Below are 17,175 nucleotides of genomic sequence, written 5' to 3' on the forward strand. Positions count from 1 at the left end.
CTTCTTTAACTGCAAGTGCAGTACATAAGGTGAGAATTACATGGTAAAACATGCACATAAATTAGCAGCTGCAGGTCCCACTTATTCACACATGATTTAGGCAGGCACTATAAAAAAATTGCAGAACAGTTCAGGACCATGTCCACTGAATTTTGAAGTCTGTTTTTATTTAATCAAAGCACTCTTTGTTCCAGATCAATGCATCAGTTGATTAATAATAAGCTTGCAATTTAACTGATGATTTGAGGGGATAAAAAGGTGGAGGTGGTAGAGGAGTGATTATTGAAAGAGCCTCAGTGCATTTTAATGAATGCATACATTATTTTGTTTTGGTCATATTATAATGAGACTGTAGTTGCTTTAATGTCATCAAGCTTAGGTTGAATATTGATCGCAAAAGTAATGATGTAAATAATGTCATTCTAATAACTAGAAAGTACAATTTCTGAGGAATTTGCAGTGGGATTGCTGCCTTCTGCATAAGCTGAAGCTAAACTTCGTTGCTGGCTTGAATTTGCATGAAGAAGCAGTTGAAGTAGTATCAAGACATGAAAAAAGGGAAGCTTAGATGTGAGTCCTATTGTTTAAGTGAGATGAAAAACACAGACAGCCATGTACAACACAGGATCTCGTTGTGTGTGGGGGGGGCACTCAATAGCTAAATCAAATTAAATCTAAATCAAAAATTCTACAATAATTTACTGTTTATTTTTCAGTATCAACTCTGAATGTAAATCACTTCTTCCATCAATACACCATGTTTCTCTGTGAAAGCCAGATGTAAAATGGTTGAATTACTGGCTCCAGTCTGTCATGTAATAGTCATTTGACTGATAACAAGATATTGAGACAATATGGGCATAATCCTCTATGGCAGTATTACTGTAGCCTGTAGCCTGTAGGTGTAAATGACTTGTATGCCCCTTTGACATTAGCACATAACAAGTCCAGTGTCCTATTATCTCTGGTTGACATGACATATTGAGTAAATGTGAGCAGAGTGGAGGACGGGGAGGCAGGATTTAAGTCTCCAGAGATGAGGAGGAGGGCCCGTGGGTGCAGTTTTTATGGTGGTGTTGATGATGTCACCAGCTGTGTTGGCGTAAGAACGAGGGATGTTTTCTGAAAAAAAGGGAGAAAAAAAAGGGATGTTTACTGTTATTGCGATAGCATGTGACAAATTCCCCTGTTAGGTAGTAAGGCCTCATGTTAAAGGCTAGCAACTCATGTCATTCTGTAGATACCTTCTCTAATTGTAACATGTCTGTCACCCTTTCACTCATCGCCAGGTTGCTCAGCCAATCAGTGTGGTAGTATTGCTCTTGGTTGCTCAGTATTGCTTTACTTGAGTTATTACTTGTGTATTTCCATGTGTGCCTCGTTAACTTTGTTTCTCATGTGTCCCGGGACTTCAGGCAGTGCCAGACCTTCACTCCATTTCCCTCAAGCCACCATGCTGTGTATCTCCAGCCATTTCAAGTCTCCACCTTCTTCTTCCCTTCGCTCCATCCTCACCATCTCTCTCGCTCTGTCTCCAGCAATATCTCACACTCTGTCCTTCCTGTCCCTGCAAAAACTCCCAACCTCTCCAGCCTCAGTCCCTACTTCTCCGGCCTGCCTTCTCCTGTCTCAGACCCATCATCTCCATGCATCTCCACACAACCCTTTCACTATTAAAATACCTTTCACACTGCCTCAGAGTCTCATTATCTGTTTCTGGATCCAGAAATTTAAAACAAATGTTACAGATCAATCTGGCCATTATGGATCCAGCAGACAGACTCACTCCACCAAGCACTAGCTTCACAGGGTGCTCATGTTGATCATCATGAGAAAGTCCTCCAGTTTGAGTTCATTGTGGAAGTGGATGCTTCAGAAACAAGAGTGGGCACCATGCTTTCCCAACGCTCTAGCACAGACTCTAATTACACCTTTTTCTCTTTGCTTTTGTCCCCAGCAGAGCGTAATTATGATGTTGGCAGTTTTGAGTTGTTTGCAGTGGTTTTGGGCTTCAGGGGAGTAGAGACACTGGCAGGAGGGGCCTGAGCAGCCTTTCATTGTTTGGACTGATGAAACCATCCTTCCTTCCTCCTGTGTGGCAGCTGCTGCCATCTAGGAAAATGAAACTCAGATCCAAGAGGCACCAAGACCCAGGTAATGGCACACCTGATCGCCTGTTTGTGCCTCACTCTGTTTGGTTCCAAGTGTTACAGTGAGGGCACTCTTCAAAACTCACCTGCCATCCTGGTTTTCACTGTACCCTGTCCTTCATTAAACAACCAAGATACCAAATATACCAGTCAGCCTGCTGCGTCTGTGCCAGAGGTAAGTTCTCTAATCAGTCACCTGCTGGTTTGCTGCGTACCTTGCCCATCCCCAGTCATTTGTGGTCCCACATAGCAGTGGATTTCATTACTGATTTGCCTCCCTCTGAAGGTAAAACTACTGCACTGAATATTGTTGATTGCTTTTCAAAAGCAGTGCAGACTCCACGGCATTCCCCAGGATATTGTGTCAGACCAGGGCCCTCAGTTTTCATCCCAGCACTGGAAAGTCTTCTGTTGGGCCCTGAAGCCAGCCTTTCTCCTGGTAACCATCCATCATTGATGTAAGCATCATAACCCAAATGTAGGTTTTGTTTCTCCTTGAACCATTTTTTCTTGTTGCAAACGACCTTAAAATGTAATGTTTTCAAAGTTTTTACTGAAGTATGTGTACTAGAAAATAATAAGCTGGCAAAAGCAGAAAATTGTGGCAGTTTTATGTTAAGACAACACATTTCTGTGCTCAGTATAAGTCTGCAACTCTTGTTGTAAGTTTGTTTTTTGTTTTGTTGTCATATGAACATAAAAACATTTAGTGCATATTTTACAACCATTTTTTGTTCATTCAACTAGTAACTAGTAAATATAAACAGAGTGCACAATGGATGTGTTAATTTGCCCAGAACTATTTAGGTTATAGCTACTTTATAAATGTAAGTAGATTTAACTCAAAAATCAAAAATTGTTGATGTAACAAAACAGTTATGTCAGGCTCACAGGGTTATTGTGTAAAAATACTAATGTTTGAAAGAGTTTGAAAGTATCCCTCAAAAGTTTCAAAGTATCTCTCAATTCACTTCATGGCAGCTAAATGACATTGTTTCAGGAACAGCTGGAGCTAAACTACAATGATTGATGGCTGTTGGTATGCAGGTACCAGCTATCTGTGTGTGTGTGTGTGTGTGTGTGTGTGTGTGTGTGTGTGTGTGCAGATCATCTGATCTGAATTAGGTGTGCATGCCCAGCTGCAGTTAATGGTTTCCATAGTGATGGTAATTTCTGAGGTACACCTGATTAAAAGCGGGATTATGGTGAGAAAAAACATTAACTCCTATCACCTAAAACTGTATATTTTCTGAGAGGAAATTCGGTTGAACGCAGTAATATAAAGTATTTGTTTGTGGTGTCAAAAATGTGAGCGATCCAGCGATTTTAAAAATGCCCTTTCTGTTTTTCTTTGTATTTTCTGGTCTCAGGTAACATTGGAGCCAATGGGGCAGTTTGATGGTACTCCTGTCAGTCAAAAGCAAATTTGTAGCCTTGAAACAGAAATTTTTTGAGACAAATTGAACAGTTTCTACCAACTCTGGGTGAGATGTCACTCACTCCAGCTGTGAACATTCTGCCACATACACACTAATGTAAAAATTTTGAAAGGTCCAGAAACGCTCATGAAACTTGAACTGTCACTGTGTAATAAGTATGAAAGGGATTTCAAAGTTGAATACAGGCAGGAAATATCTTGAATATTTTGGAAAGTATGAGATATATCAAAAGACTGAATACATCTGATAATGTCCTAATTGAGCAGAACAATTATAGTTGAATTTCAATGGAGTTTTTGTGTTCTAGGAGGAGATATGAATCAAAAAATGATGGCATAATGAAGACTTCTTGAACCTGAGAAGAACATATAGTGGTGGTTTAGTGGAGATTGCATTTGCAGCAGTCCAACCTAATGAAAATATATTTAGATTTTATGGGTGTCAATGATCCTAGAATCTCGACACTCCCACATCATTAAACAACATTTAAAGGGAAATATAGGCCATTAATTACCTAAAACCCTTTATTCGTTGTTTGTGAATGTGTCCAGGATCTTTTGTCAAAGAAGCTTCTAGATGTGGAGACAAGGGGTGTGTGTGTGTGTGTGTGTGTGTGTGCCTGTTTATTTGTCTGTTTTATATATATATATAACAGAGAACAGAGAGTTACAAAAGAAGAGCATCTACCTCATTAAAAAAAATCCACTTCAATCACCCTAATATCCCGTTCAACCCAAACATTCATACTTCTGCTTTTGAAAAATTACCACTCATATTGCACTAAGGGTTCTTTTCTTTTTGCATTAACCACACAGTGTGTGTCCCTGTTATAGTCACATTTCAAATGAATGATGTTCCCTGTAAATTCATACCTCTAAGAGGAACCCTATTTCCTGGAAACTAGAGCTAGGGGGTTTTGAAGGACACATTCTACATTAACAAGAGCAATGGTTTAGGACAAAGCAATAAAGACACTTCTTTCAGACTTCAAATGCTTTATAAGAAAGAGGACTCCTCTGTAGAGCCACTTTATTTAGTAACGGAAGTTTTGAGCCAATGAGAAAAGATTGCCATACTCTTCCTCCTATTGAAAGTTTGGATGTTCCAGCTCTCCGAGTAAGCGACGGCCTCATTGGATAAAACTAGGAAGGAGGCTCCAGTGGTATAAGTGGATTTGAGGGCTTGGAAGGAAAACAAGGACGCTAGTTAACGTTGTCTCGGTGTTGAAGGTATGGTATCTGTTTTTTAAAAGTTTACAGAGTCTATTCAAGATACATACAGTGATTGGAATATCATATATTGTGTTCTGAGTGATACAAATAGCAGGTTGACAGTTAGTCACAGGCATTTGTTGGTGGTGGCAAACCAGCCAACCAACCAGACTAACTAATAACTAACCCAACTAACTCACGTTAAGACCCCGGTCGTGTACGCTGTCTTTAGCTAAGATAACATAGCTGGCTGATGGTGGTTAACCGTAAACAACTTGACAGGCAAACGGTCTAATATCCGGATCCAACGTTATTTCAAGCTAGCCAATGTTAACGTTAAAGGGTTAGCTTAGCTAGTTAGCTTTAGCCTGTTCCCACTGGAGATATAACCACAGTATTGAGACAACATGGCCAGAAAGGGAGCAAAGCTCCGGTTTGACAGGCTTGCCTCTTTTGTCAATACAATTGTTTAGTCCGGTTATTAAACGCTGACGTTTTAGATGATGATAGCCTAAACCGTTTGCTAGCAAGTCAGCTACCTGGCCATGGACTTAGTTTCTGTCACACTTCGCTTTAAAAGGACCAACCTGACCGACTTGCTGTCAGAGAGCTACAGCTCTTTGCAGAGGCGAACTGTCATGTCCACCAGTCGTGTGCCACTATACTCCTGTCATGTCATGTTTAATGTGTTACAACATCGGACCAGGCAGCAACTTCTAAGGAAACTTTACTGGATCTAAATTGACATTTGCACCTGTTACCATTTTTTGTCTTCATCGAGATCAATACTAATACGCCAGTTTTGTAAATAATGTTAGCTGGATTTCAGAATAGGAGGAGGATTGTACTGTCAACTAACACACACGACAGATATTTTTAGCTTTCATTAGCCTAGTTCTGTGTAAAGCAACAAGTTACAGAAATATGATTCATCTGTCACATTTCAGCAGGGGATGCAGGGTCACGAAAAACCCATACATCTTGCCATTAACTTCTGTAGGACAATATGGAGCTAAAATGAACATGCCAGCAAATTGTTTTTGTTTTTGTTTTTTTTGTTTTTTGGAAGGATGACTTCATGCAAATATTGAAAGCACCATATTTCTGTTTTTGAGGTGTGGTTTTGGTGAGGGTATGGAGCACCCTGTACACAGAGGGGAGACAATGCCTGTCGGACTACATGACAGGTAATGTGCAATATCACATCCATTATTTTGTCAGCCACTGTGAAAATGTGTATTGATTCACTTTAACATTTCACTTAATATCTCAAAAATCTTGCCACAAATTCAGGGGCCACAAATAGACAGCATTAGCTTTGAGACTATACACAATTTTATTTTTAATTGTTCTCAACATTAATAATTGAAGAGTAATTGATGGTTAACCATTCTCAAACTGGATATATTGCAGCAGTTATCAGTCCTGGTTAGGAAATAGCTTCCACTTGGAGGCATAGGAGTTAATCAGGTAATCCCTGATTAGTTTGTAAGAAAGAAAAGGGCTGTGGTGCTCAATGACAAGGATTTAGAACCACTGCTGAGAGTCCACTGGAGTGTCATCTTATGACTTGAAAGATATTATAGTGTTTCTGCTACACAAATTTACCTGTTGTCCTCCACACCTAGGTGGCCTGTGCATACTGTTGGTGAAGTTATACTTTTTTTTTTTTTTTTTTTTTTTGCCAGCAGTGGTTCTGTCACTCAAACAGTATTGGCAATGCCCTTGGTATACAAAGACTGAAATTGCTTTTTTTTAACTGGGCCTATTGTTGGTGCTGACAAACAAGCAAATATTTTCATGAACTGATCCCGTCTTTTGCCGAAATGAGCAACAAACCCTTTGCGTAACAGAAACTGTGCTGGATCATGTACTTTGTTCTTCAAGTTTTGACAAAATATCACCAAATAACATAAAGTTAGTGAATAGCATAAATGTGAAGATTAATACTTTACACATGGCTGTCTTTACTAGGGCTGAACAATTAATTGAAATATTAGAAATCATTATACGGCCAAGTGCAATATCCAAGTCTCAGGAGCTACAAATCATATTCTACACAAGTAAAGGAACATGCTTATTTGGTACAGACCCCAGCAAAAATCACATCATTTTTATATTTTTCAGTGAAAATGAAATGCAAAAATGACCATCTCCACTGAAATCATGACTCATACTGCCATCTCAATATTTGCCAAAATATTAAGATGATTTTTGTTTTTTGTCTTTTTTCTTTTTGGATATCATTGAGCCCTAATCTTTGCCCAATGTGCTGTCTATGACCTTCTGTGACTGCCTATGAGTATGAGGAAAAGATGACAGCTGGGGTGTTTTTCTTGACTTGGCCACAGAGGAATATTAGTTTGTCTGTGAATGTGCTGCAGAAGAGCTGACAGATTGTCAAATGGAGAATATACAGAAACTGTGCTTTGGTGATTTAACTTCAAAACTAGAATTTGTTTGTGTGTGTATCTCACATTAGAAACATCTTTTATGGGACCTCAGTTGAAACTCCTATTGCTCCTGTTATCCATGATTGGGCACACCCAAACACGTGAATGTGAGGAAGAAATATACTCTGGGCTTACACCACATAATTCAGAAACCTTCTCTGTGCTCTTCATACTAATTCCCTAATTCTGTGACTCGACTGTTTTTGGTGTGTTTATGTGGCCATTACTCTGCAACACCAAATGAGATACAATATGTTTGTTCTAAACTTGGGAACAGTGCTCAGTTTCTTTTGGCATCAGTGACACATGAAGACAAAAACCAGAAAGAGGATGGAAGAGTCTCACATTATGTCAGTATTGTAAATCAAATGTGAAGAGATGTTTTCTTGGAGACATTTGTCTGGATCTTAAAGTTAAATGGCTGTGTAATATTCTGACCAGCGGGCAAGGGAGGAGCAGTGAAAAATGCATACTACTGTTTGTATGTCAGATGTTGCCCAGTTTCGACAGTGTTGGTTTTATTCAGAAAATATTATACAGAGGGTGCAGTGTGGCTGCAATAGGTTTGGGAATCAGCTATGGGCGATAGAAGGAATTTATGGGGTGATGGACTTCCTTTTTTTTCCTTGGTTGACTGAAATCAAAGTGAGCATCAACAATCAGTATTCAGTTCATCAAATGTTATGCACAATGAACTGCTTTTCAAGTCACATCATGCTGGTGTATGTTAGAATTGAGATCTGTTGGCATAGTACAGTTTTATTGCAGGACAGAAGCTGCCATGAAGCAGGCTGATCATTTTGTTTTTATGATATATATATATATATATATATATATATATATATATATATATGTGTGTGTTGTTGTTTTTTTCACAACTTATAAAATAGACTAATACTGCTTTCAGTCTAAAGCTCTGAGCTTGGATAAATCCACATTTGCTGTCAGTATGAAAATGTCACCATGCATTCTCACCCTAGTTCATTCAGTCTAAGTTCAATGCATGTTCAACAAGACAGTTTGTAATGAATGTGTGCATGACGGATTTTTGAAGCTGATACTGATATTGATTTTTGAGAGATAACCAGAAATCAGATAACAATATTGTCCCATTTTGTTCAATAAACACATAACCGAAACAATCAGTTTTAATACAGTTCCCTTAATTTTATTTATTTTTCTAATTGTATTGTGTTGTATTGGGACATTTTACAGTAAAAACATCAACTTCACAGTATACTGGCAGACAAACTTTGAAAATGTTTTTCAGTCTAGCTCTAGTATTAACTAGAGTAGATATTGACAAGTAATTTCATTCAGCCAATCAGAGGTTTGAAACATGCCTATAGGACCTATATAACTATTATAACTATTTTGTCACCTTTTTCATAAGGTGACAAAATAAAGACAATCAGTCATATTGTTGGATCACTTTCCCTGTACTGGTTATAGTGTAAAATCTATACTGCAGACTGTTTAGCAGTGATTTGTCAAATATTACAGTTGTGGTCGAGGTTTGCATAATGAGTGATGTAAGACATAGACATTATGTTTTCAGCTATGTCGTTCATGACACAGCTGTTAGCTAGTCCAAGCCTAGCCTGTTATGGGATGTAATGAGTGTAGAGAAAAGAGCAAATTGCATATTTATTGATGTTTTATTTCTCACTCTAGTCAGTGCCAGTTTGTTTCATACAGATTCATTTCAAAATTAGACGTGCACATTCAAATTCTAGGGAAAGGACCTTTAGCAAAAGATTCTCCTTTACTCGTGAACAGAATTATGACTGTGTGGAGGTGGATGAGACACTATACCAACTGGATGGGGAGTGTCAAGTACTGTAATTAATACAGGTGGAAGCAGAGTGCAGACTGTCTATCCATAGCCTGAGCTATCAAAAACAGACTTTCCAGAATATCCCTAGAAAGAGTACTTAATAGTGCTTAAAAAGTAAATCAGCATCTTCACACTGAAAATGTTTGGGGTATATATGTTGGAACATGTGTAGTGCTGAGCTTTCGGGCTTTGACAGAGGAGATGAAGTGACTGCTGCCTTTTCTAGAGGCAAGGCCAATTTGCCACTTACAGTATAAGCTGTTGAGACCGGATTGTGTGATGGCAGGATGGAGCTACAGGTGGTAGAAGACATTTCAAAGGTCATGACCAAGATGTAAAGGAATCTTTTCTTCCCCAGGAGACTTGTAAACCAGCTCTGTGGTTTTAAAATAACACAAACAACCACATAAGGTAGTCATTTAGCCTATTAAATGTATCAAGATTTTCTTTTGTTTTTCATAATGCTATAGTAGAGAAAAATATCTGGTGTTGGTTGGTTGGTGGTTAAGTGATCAATAGTTCTGCAGCCATTGGAATATGGTTCAGATGGGTTTGAGCCTGTGAGTGGACAGATGTATGCCATATGCAGAAATATTCCCTTAGAAACTTGATATTGTATTTGTACACTCACGGACAAATATGCAGCTTTTTTGAGAATCTGTTAGCAGAAGCAAGTTGTGTTCCCACTTGAACACTTCTCATGAAGCCATTTCTGTCATAGCTTGACAGTGCCATCTTGACCAATTGCAGTTGGAACAATCTGATGATGATTTAAACTTGGAGATAGATAAAATAACATGGAAAAAGAATACCACTCTTCTTTCTCAGAGCCCTTTTTTGCTTCTTTCTTTGATGTATGCACTTGTCCACCCTGAGGGTAATCGTATATCCTGTTTTTTGTGGGTGGAACTGGTTCTGTAGTTATTTAAGTCATACTGATGTTTTTTGTCCATGTCACTAGCCAGTAAAGAGGGTATTCACTTTGTTCCCTTTACTGAAGATGTTTAACTGTAAAGTATGTAATGTAATGTGTTGATACTGAACAGGACAGAATCCACATGACCTGCCTCCACACTCACCAGTTTGTGCAAGATCTGGATGTGCTCCACATGTTGTACAAAGTAGCTCTTTTCCAGCATAACTCAAACCTCAAAGGAGATATTTATAAGTTTTGCTATTGCTACATAGCCAACGTTAGCATTAACAGCTGTTTACTTAGTAGTCTAGAACAACATTATGAGTTCAGCAACTTCATTCCTTTATTCACCAATAGCTGTCTCCAGTTTCGGTCTCTTGTTTTGCTTTTCTATTATTTATTTTCTTTTCCTGAAGTTAGCATGCTAATCAGCTAGTTCTAGCCCAGCTGGACTGTCTTGTCACTTTCCGAGTCACTCTAGCATCCCCAGGCCTGTCCTGAAGAAGTAGTGCTGCTCAGGGGACATATTGTAACCTTGTTTTGTAAATGCAATGATGGGCTGAAGCTCTCAGCAGGACAGGTATGTAAACAGCATAATGCTAATGTTGGCTACGTAGCGATAGCAAAACTTACAAAGGGCTCCTTTTAAGGTACCGACCATGAAATGCAACATCCCATCTTTGTTTCATTACATTCCCCTCTTGCGCTCTCTCTCTCTCCCGTTATTTCCTGTTATTTCTCTACTTGGAACTACCAAATAAGGGCAATACACGACCAAAAACCTTTTTATAGATTACGTTTACAACAAGAGATGTTAATACCTGTGAATGCTGGAAGGCTTGTAGTGTGAAGCAGCTGCAGGAAGATGGAGATATCCCCATGCTTAGTAAAAGTTGGAACAAATCTAGATGTGGACATTTCTCAACTTTATGCTTAAAATCTCTTGACCTGCACTCAACATTATCGAACTTGGTAAAATGCTGAAGCAAGCTGCCTGATGTTGTCAGATGCACAGTGCACAGTAGCCTTCTGTGGCAGTATTACAGCAAAGGTTTGAGGGTTTTGCCTGATGAATGACTCTGAAATGGAAAGAAGGACATCTTGGAAAGAAAATTCTGATTCAAAACTAAGTTTAATTTTATAAGAATGTAATGCATAGCCCAACACTTAGGAGTTTTTTTTAAAATTGGTACTGGCACTTTTTAGCACTTTGCATTATGTAATATAAGGTGTTTTCTGAATTGCGTTGGTCCATCTGAATTGCTTTACTTTGATTTTACTTGGGCTGACAATGGTTGCCTCCACCCATGATTGCTCGAGAGTAATGTGCATTTATCCCATTGTCTGTTTTGTTTGGCCGAAACACAAAATACAGCCATGTGGTTTTCAGAATCATCAATTTATTCACCCTCACAGCTCTCTAACACTTAAAACTTGGACTTCCATGGTGACAAGACATGTGGTAAAAAGAAGATACAAATTTAAAATATTTCGCTTTTCATCATTGCATCCACCATAAAATGAAATGTCGTTAGGACTCCTATTGTTTTCTCAACAGGGTACATAAGTCATTGCATAAAGAATAACTAGGAATTGCTGGATACTTAAAGACATCCAGTTTTATCTGGTAGATTGCATTTTAGCATTACAACTGACTTCATTTAAATTTTGTCTTCCACAAAACCACACATTAAACCTTAGAGGACAGTAAATTTATTTGGTTTAAAATAATTGAATTGTATAAATTTCAAAATAGTTTTTTTTTTTTTCTTTATCCTTCTACTTCTCCCACCTTTTCCCCTTTTACTTCTTTCCATAGCAAGCCCAGAGCTGTAATAACAACTCATTTAACAAGGTGGCACTGTTGCTTAGCCACTGGGCTATTCACAGAGCCTGAAAGGGTGATGGGAAGGCAGGGCTTCTTCCCCCTCCTACCACGAGACAACCGTGAATGCAGCAGGGCAAGTAGTCGTGGTGGATGCAATCTATTGGCTTCTCAGTGCTGCCGCTAAAGTCACAACCCTGACTGTAGCCCGCACTGCCTCTTCCAGTGTATTTCTATAGCTGCTGCTGCTGCTGCTGCTCTCCCTCCCCCTTAAATGGTGTGGGCAGAGTGGGATGGAAGACTGCATTGGATACCTTTTCATGGAAATGGTCTTTGCTGTTGGTATTGCTGTAGCACCATTCTGGTGACAACAACATGCCGTTGAAATGGAAAAGCGGTTCTCCTGTCAGCTGGAAATTCCCAGTGCCAGTTCTTAAGACATCCAGGTCCTCACCCCTTTCGCCTGCATACATGTGAGTAAGAGCTAAATAGAAAATGCATTATACGATTGTGCAAATGTATATGGAAATGGATTTCTTTGCTTTTTAGTTTTGGATATTATTTTGTGAATTGTTGTGACATTATTTTCTGTTGCAGCCCTAATTGGGCAGAATGCGATTGAGCCTTGTAGTGTGTCAAGAGATTTGCCTTGTCCAGCATGTATTTTATGGTTCGCTGGCAGACTGCTTTTCTCTTGGGCAGAAGGACTCATTTTGCCGCTAGTCTGGACATGGCAAGCACCACATCCCTGACTCTTGCCCTCTCCCTGTGGCTATGTTTATTTGGGAATGGGGACTCAGCAGCTTGGGAGGAGCCTGCCTTTGTCAGGATGTCTGGCATGCCCTGGTTTAGAAGCTATTGTCATCTGCCACTGTTCAGGAGGGGGGGGAGGGTAGAATGGAAGGGCTTCACACAGCCTCTCTCCATCCACTCTCTTTACCCCTTTTCACTCTCTTTACCCCTTTTCTGAGCTCTGCAGGAAAGGGCAAGTGTCTTGTTTGACTTGTGATCAGTAACATGGTTTTGGCCAAAAAGAGTGAGAACAAAAATACGACAAACAAACCAAAAAAAAAAAACTAAACACAGTTTTTAGGACAAGCTAGGCTAGCTGATCGCCTAAAGATAATTTCATAGGCTAATAGGACTTACTTGGATGGATTTTTACAAAATTGGATTTATGCAGTCTACAGTTATGCTGCTTTACTTATGAGCTTAAGAGCTTAATTTTACTAGTTTTACAGAAATATTTATTTTACTGCATCACAGCAAGAGAAATCTGTGCTCTAACCTCTGTTTTGTTACATATTCCTTTAAATGTCCTCTGTGAAACAAGTGATATCTGCAACGTGGCTTATTGTAAATGTACATAATAAAGTATGTCTTTACATTTATATAGCCCCACCTTCAAATCCTACACCCTACAGAAGTCTTGACCAAATTATGTCACTTGGTAATTATGGGTTGTGCCTCACACATTATTCAAATCCACACCTGGAAGCTGCCCAGTACAAGGACAATGGTAGCGGCTGGCCACTGAGCAGCTCCACTGGAGCAGCTGGGGGTTGAGGGCCTTGCTCAAGGGCACCTCAGTAGTTTTAGCAAAAACACACTCCTCCCTGACTTCCCCTTTCCTGACAGTTTGTTGATCAAACTGGTGACCTCCCAGTTATATTAGCTTCATTGCAAACACTGTGGCATACCATCTGTAATATGAGTTATTAATGTAGAAGTAAAAGTATTTGTCATATTTGATAATTAATGGAATAGGTGGATCTGACGTTTCTATGTAAATCTCCATCTTGTCCATGGAAAAACTGCATTCAGTAGATATGTTGACTGTGCAGGTCTTTGATTGTGATTGGTTTGGTTCTTGGTGTGTGATTGAGTGAGACCCCAGATAAAAAAAAAAGTATTTCTTACAGGTAATTATTCTTGATAGTTATGGATCTCTTATATGTGGAGCATCACAGTGTTTATACTGTTGAATAGTCATAGACCAGCCATGTGTGGTACATTTTTGTGAGATACACTCACATCCTAGGGTATTTAATCTCTTTTTTCACTAGTATCATTTTGGCATGGTGGCACTTTATTTCCAAACCTTGCCTTTAAAAAAAAAAAAAAAAATCATGCCGTGTCAATGGCTTAACTACTATATATTATATTTGTCTTCATAAAATATAGTGTGCACACACTGGCAAGTGAAGCATTTTCAAGCCTTGAAGCTCCACCTTACTCTGCCCAGTGTGGCTCAGCCCCACCGGACCACCGTCTATTTTGAAACATGTAGATTGTAAGCTGTGTTTTTAAGCAGGCTGATATTGGGCCCCCAATTATAGGTTACTCTGTGGTCAGGGAGAAGTCACTCTTTATAGCCCCTTTGCATGGTGCCTCTGTCTGTTTGGCTTTAGAGCCATTTTTAACTTGGTATGATGGTAGGGTAATCTTTGCGTATGTAACCAAAGCAGCAGACTGATGGAGGACACAGGAGAGGGAGTTTTTGGAATATCTGACGTACATAATGTGTAAAGAATTTAGATCTGTTTGCACATTGTGCTTGGCTGTTTTGAAACCACCCTAATCTATATATAGAGTGGTGAACTGCCTGTGGTGCAGATTTCATGCTTGTGAGGAATGGTAAAGGTTCCCTGCCAGTATGACCCGTGGAATAATCTTCAGCTCAGTAAGAATTCATTGGGTTTATCTTTCATTCCACAAAAAGTCCTTGAAATGAATGTCATCCCTTATCTTACAGTGTTTCAGTGCTAAGCACTTAATATGTGTGACTGCTGTCTTTAGTAATCACCTCTTGGAGGCGTCATGGTGAGCCAGCAGCCTTAACTGCGGCAACGCCTGTTCAATTCCAGTCAGGGACATTTAGCACATGTCATACCCCTTTTCTCTCTCTCCCCTTGTACCCTGTCACTATTTGTCAACAATCTAATAGAGGCAAGATGCAAGAAAATCAATCTCTCAAAAACAGTCTAAAATAGAAATCACATCTTGTCTATTTTGACCTTCATATTTTGCTTTAGCACATTAGGGTCTTATCTGCCGCACTCCCCATGGTGCTGATTTTTTTTTTTTTGTTCAAGTGTGGAGACTTTAGTTAATACCAGTGTGACCAGATTAAATTCCATACAGATCAGACTTTCAAAGCTTTCATTTTACCTATAGCTGATTGGTAAAATCAAAGCTTTAAAAATCTGTTTAACAGACTTTTGTGAATGTGGATGCTTCACATGTCTCATGCAGCTGTCAAATCCTGCTGCTACTGAGTCCTCTGTGCAGCTGCTATGGGATGATTTTAACAGTCTCTGAGGTAAATGACCAATTAGTTTTCATACATTTCTTTAAGACCCACTTTATTACCAAACTAGATGAATTTGTTTGATTAATTAAACAATTAATCAATTGTAAAGTAATCAGAACATAGTTCTGACATAAAACTGAATAAGAGGTTGTGGGTTTGCGCTGGAGGATTTTCATCTACTTTGACTTGAGCATTGAACATTTGACTTTGAGCATCAACTTCCACTGAGAAAAAGACATTTTTCATGGTTAAAAATTTATAAAACAGTGGAATTATACTCAAGGGTCTCACCACATGTATCACAGTGTGATTTATGAGTTAATTGGACCCAGGGATGATACGCCAGTAGAGATGTTAAGACTACAATGCTTCTCTTTGCCAATATACTGTATGATTTTAATGGAAGGCAGAGAATCAGCTGGTGTGCTACATCAGCTAAAAAGTAGTTCAACTGAAATAACCTGCTCTGAAATGAAGACCTTACAAGTGAATGATTAATATGCTCTCTGAATGCCTGGTTCCATGGTCACTGATCACAGTGATGTCAAATTACATATGATAATTTACAAAAAACAGTTTAAATTAGTTTACCTAATTGTTTGCCTGAAAACTAAAACAGAATATCGAATGCCACCTTTCCTGAGAGCAACATCTGCTGATGTTTTTTAAATGAGGCCAGTATTGTGTCACAGTTTTGATATTCATAGGTGTCCAGCTTCATGTGCACGCACGCACACACACACACACACACACACACACACACACACAAAAGCACTGTATGGGTTCCAGCCCGGTAAAACAAAGTCACATGTGCCTTTCTGCTGGAAACATGATCAACTTGAGAGAATTGTGGTGGAACTTTTAATTTACCTGCCCTTTGGAACGGACATTAAGTTCTTGCTGACTTGTTGCCATTTTGTACAAAATGCAGTAGCCGCCCAGGGATCATTTATTTTCACTGAAAGGCCAGAGGGGAGGCACAGCCAGTCTGACTGGCAGACCATCAAGTGAGTTCAGTCAGGTGAAACAGTCATGTCTGTGCTCATCACACACACACAGATACACACATTTCCCCACTCAAAGCTGAACTGAAATGAAGTTGACCAGGCAGTGGATGTCATTATGTCTGACAAAGATAAATCATAAAATCCTGATGAATTGTAGAACTCCCTCATTGGATAGATCATCAGATCCGCAGTGTTGTTGTCCATGTGTCAGAACATGACTTGGAGGAAGAAAAAAAAAACATGAGAAATACCAAAAATAAAAGTGTGACTTGAGAGATTAATAATAGCACACTTGTGAATCCAGACACATTCAGCAGGTCGGGTCAGTGCTACTTAACTCTAACACTTCCCTCTATTTAGGCTTTGTTGCTTTGCTGTTTCATAGGGTTTTTACCTCTAAAGTTCCTTCCTCACTACCATTGCTCTGCTTACATTGCTGCACATTTAGAGGTTGTAACGGGCCACATGTAATGGAAGGTGTACCACACCGGGACAGTCATGGGAATTAAAAATATATTGCTGACCTACAGTGACACTGATCATTACCTATTGCCATCTCTTGCGTTATTGTTTAGACTCTGATTTCAGTCCTTGGGCATGTGTACCCTGCCAGGTTTACATATGGTGAATAATTTGACTGATCTGCAGGGATGATACAAAACAGCCTATTTTGTAGCCATTTCTAAATCATGAATGTAAACACGTATTAGTAAAATTAGTATTATTCTGGCTGTCCTTTTGGATAACACATACTCAGCTGGATCATGTTCCTTTTTACAGCATCCTTCAGGTTAATTTAGCATTTGGTACATGTGGACAGATTGCTCCACCCACACACAAACACACTCTGAAGCTTGTTTTGCTTAACCACTTCTGATGCAGGTTGAAACTGTGGTTTTGAGACTTAATTTTAGGTACTCATGAATTCCCCCAGCCCTTTCTGATGTGAAAGCCTTGACCTTAAAATGCTCTCTGATTATAAAGTTTAATTACAGATTCATTATAGCGTACAGACGGCTACGAT

At 39.2% G+C, this 17,175-nt stretch overlaps 1 protein-coding gene across 2 annotated transcripts in view; it reads left to right on the forward strand.

Moving 5' to 3' along the window:
* The first annotated feature begins 4,684 nt into the window (after positions 1 to 4,684).
* The window catches only part of klhl13 (kelch-like family member 13), a 36,912-nt gene continuing 24,421 nt past the window's right edge, over positions 4,685 to 17,175 (forward strand). The window contains exons 1-2 of one of the 2 annotated variants that reach the window (XM_071460728.1): positions 4,685 to 4,818; positions 5,916 to 5,987. In XM_071460728.1, coding sequence (XP_071316829.1) covers positions 5,935 to 5,987 — 53 coding nt within the window. In that variant the 5' untranslated portion in view covers positions 4,685 to 4,818; positions 5,916 to 5,934. Of the gene's footprint in view, positions 4,819 to 5,915; positions 5,988 to 11,880; positions 12,305 to 17,175 lie in introns of those variants that run through there. The other variant, XM_071460727.1, reaches the window with a different exon arrangement.

Source organism: Trachinotus anak, unplaced genomic scaffold (assembly GCF_046630095.1).
Source record: "Trachinotus anak isolate AG129_WGS33_773 ecotype Australia unplaced genomic scaffold, CSIRO_AGI_Tana_v1 ptg000024l, whole genome shotgun sequence".
Lineage (NCBI taxonomy): Eukaryota > Metazoa > Chordata > Actinopteri > Carangiformes > Carangidae > Trachinotus > Trachinotus anak.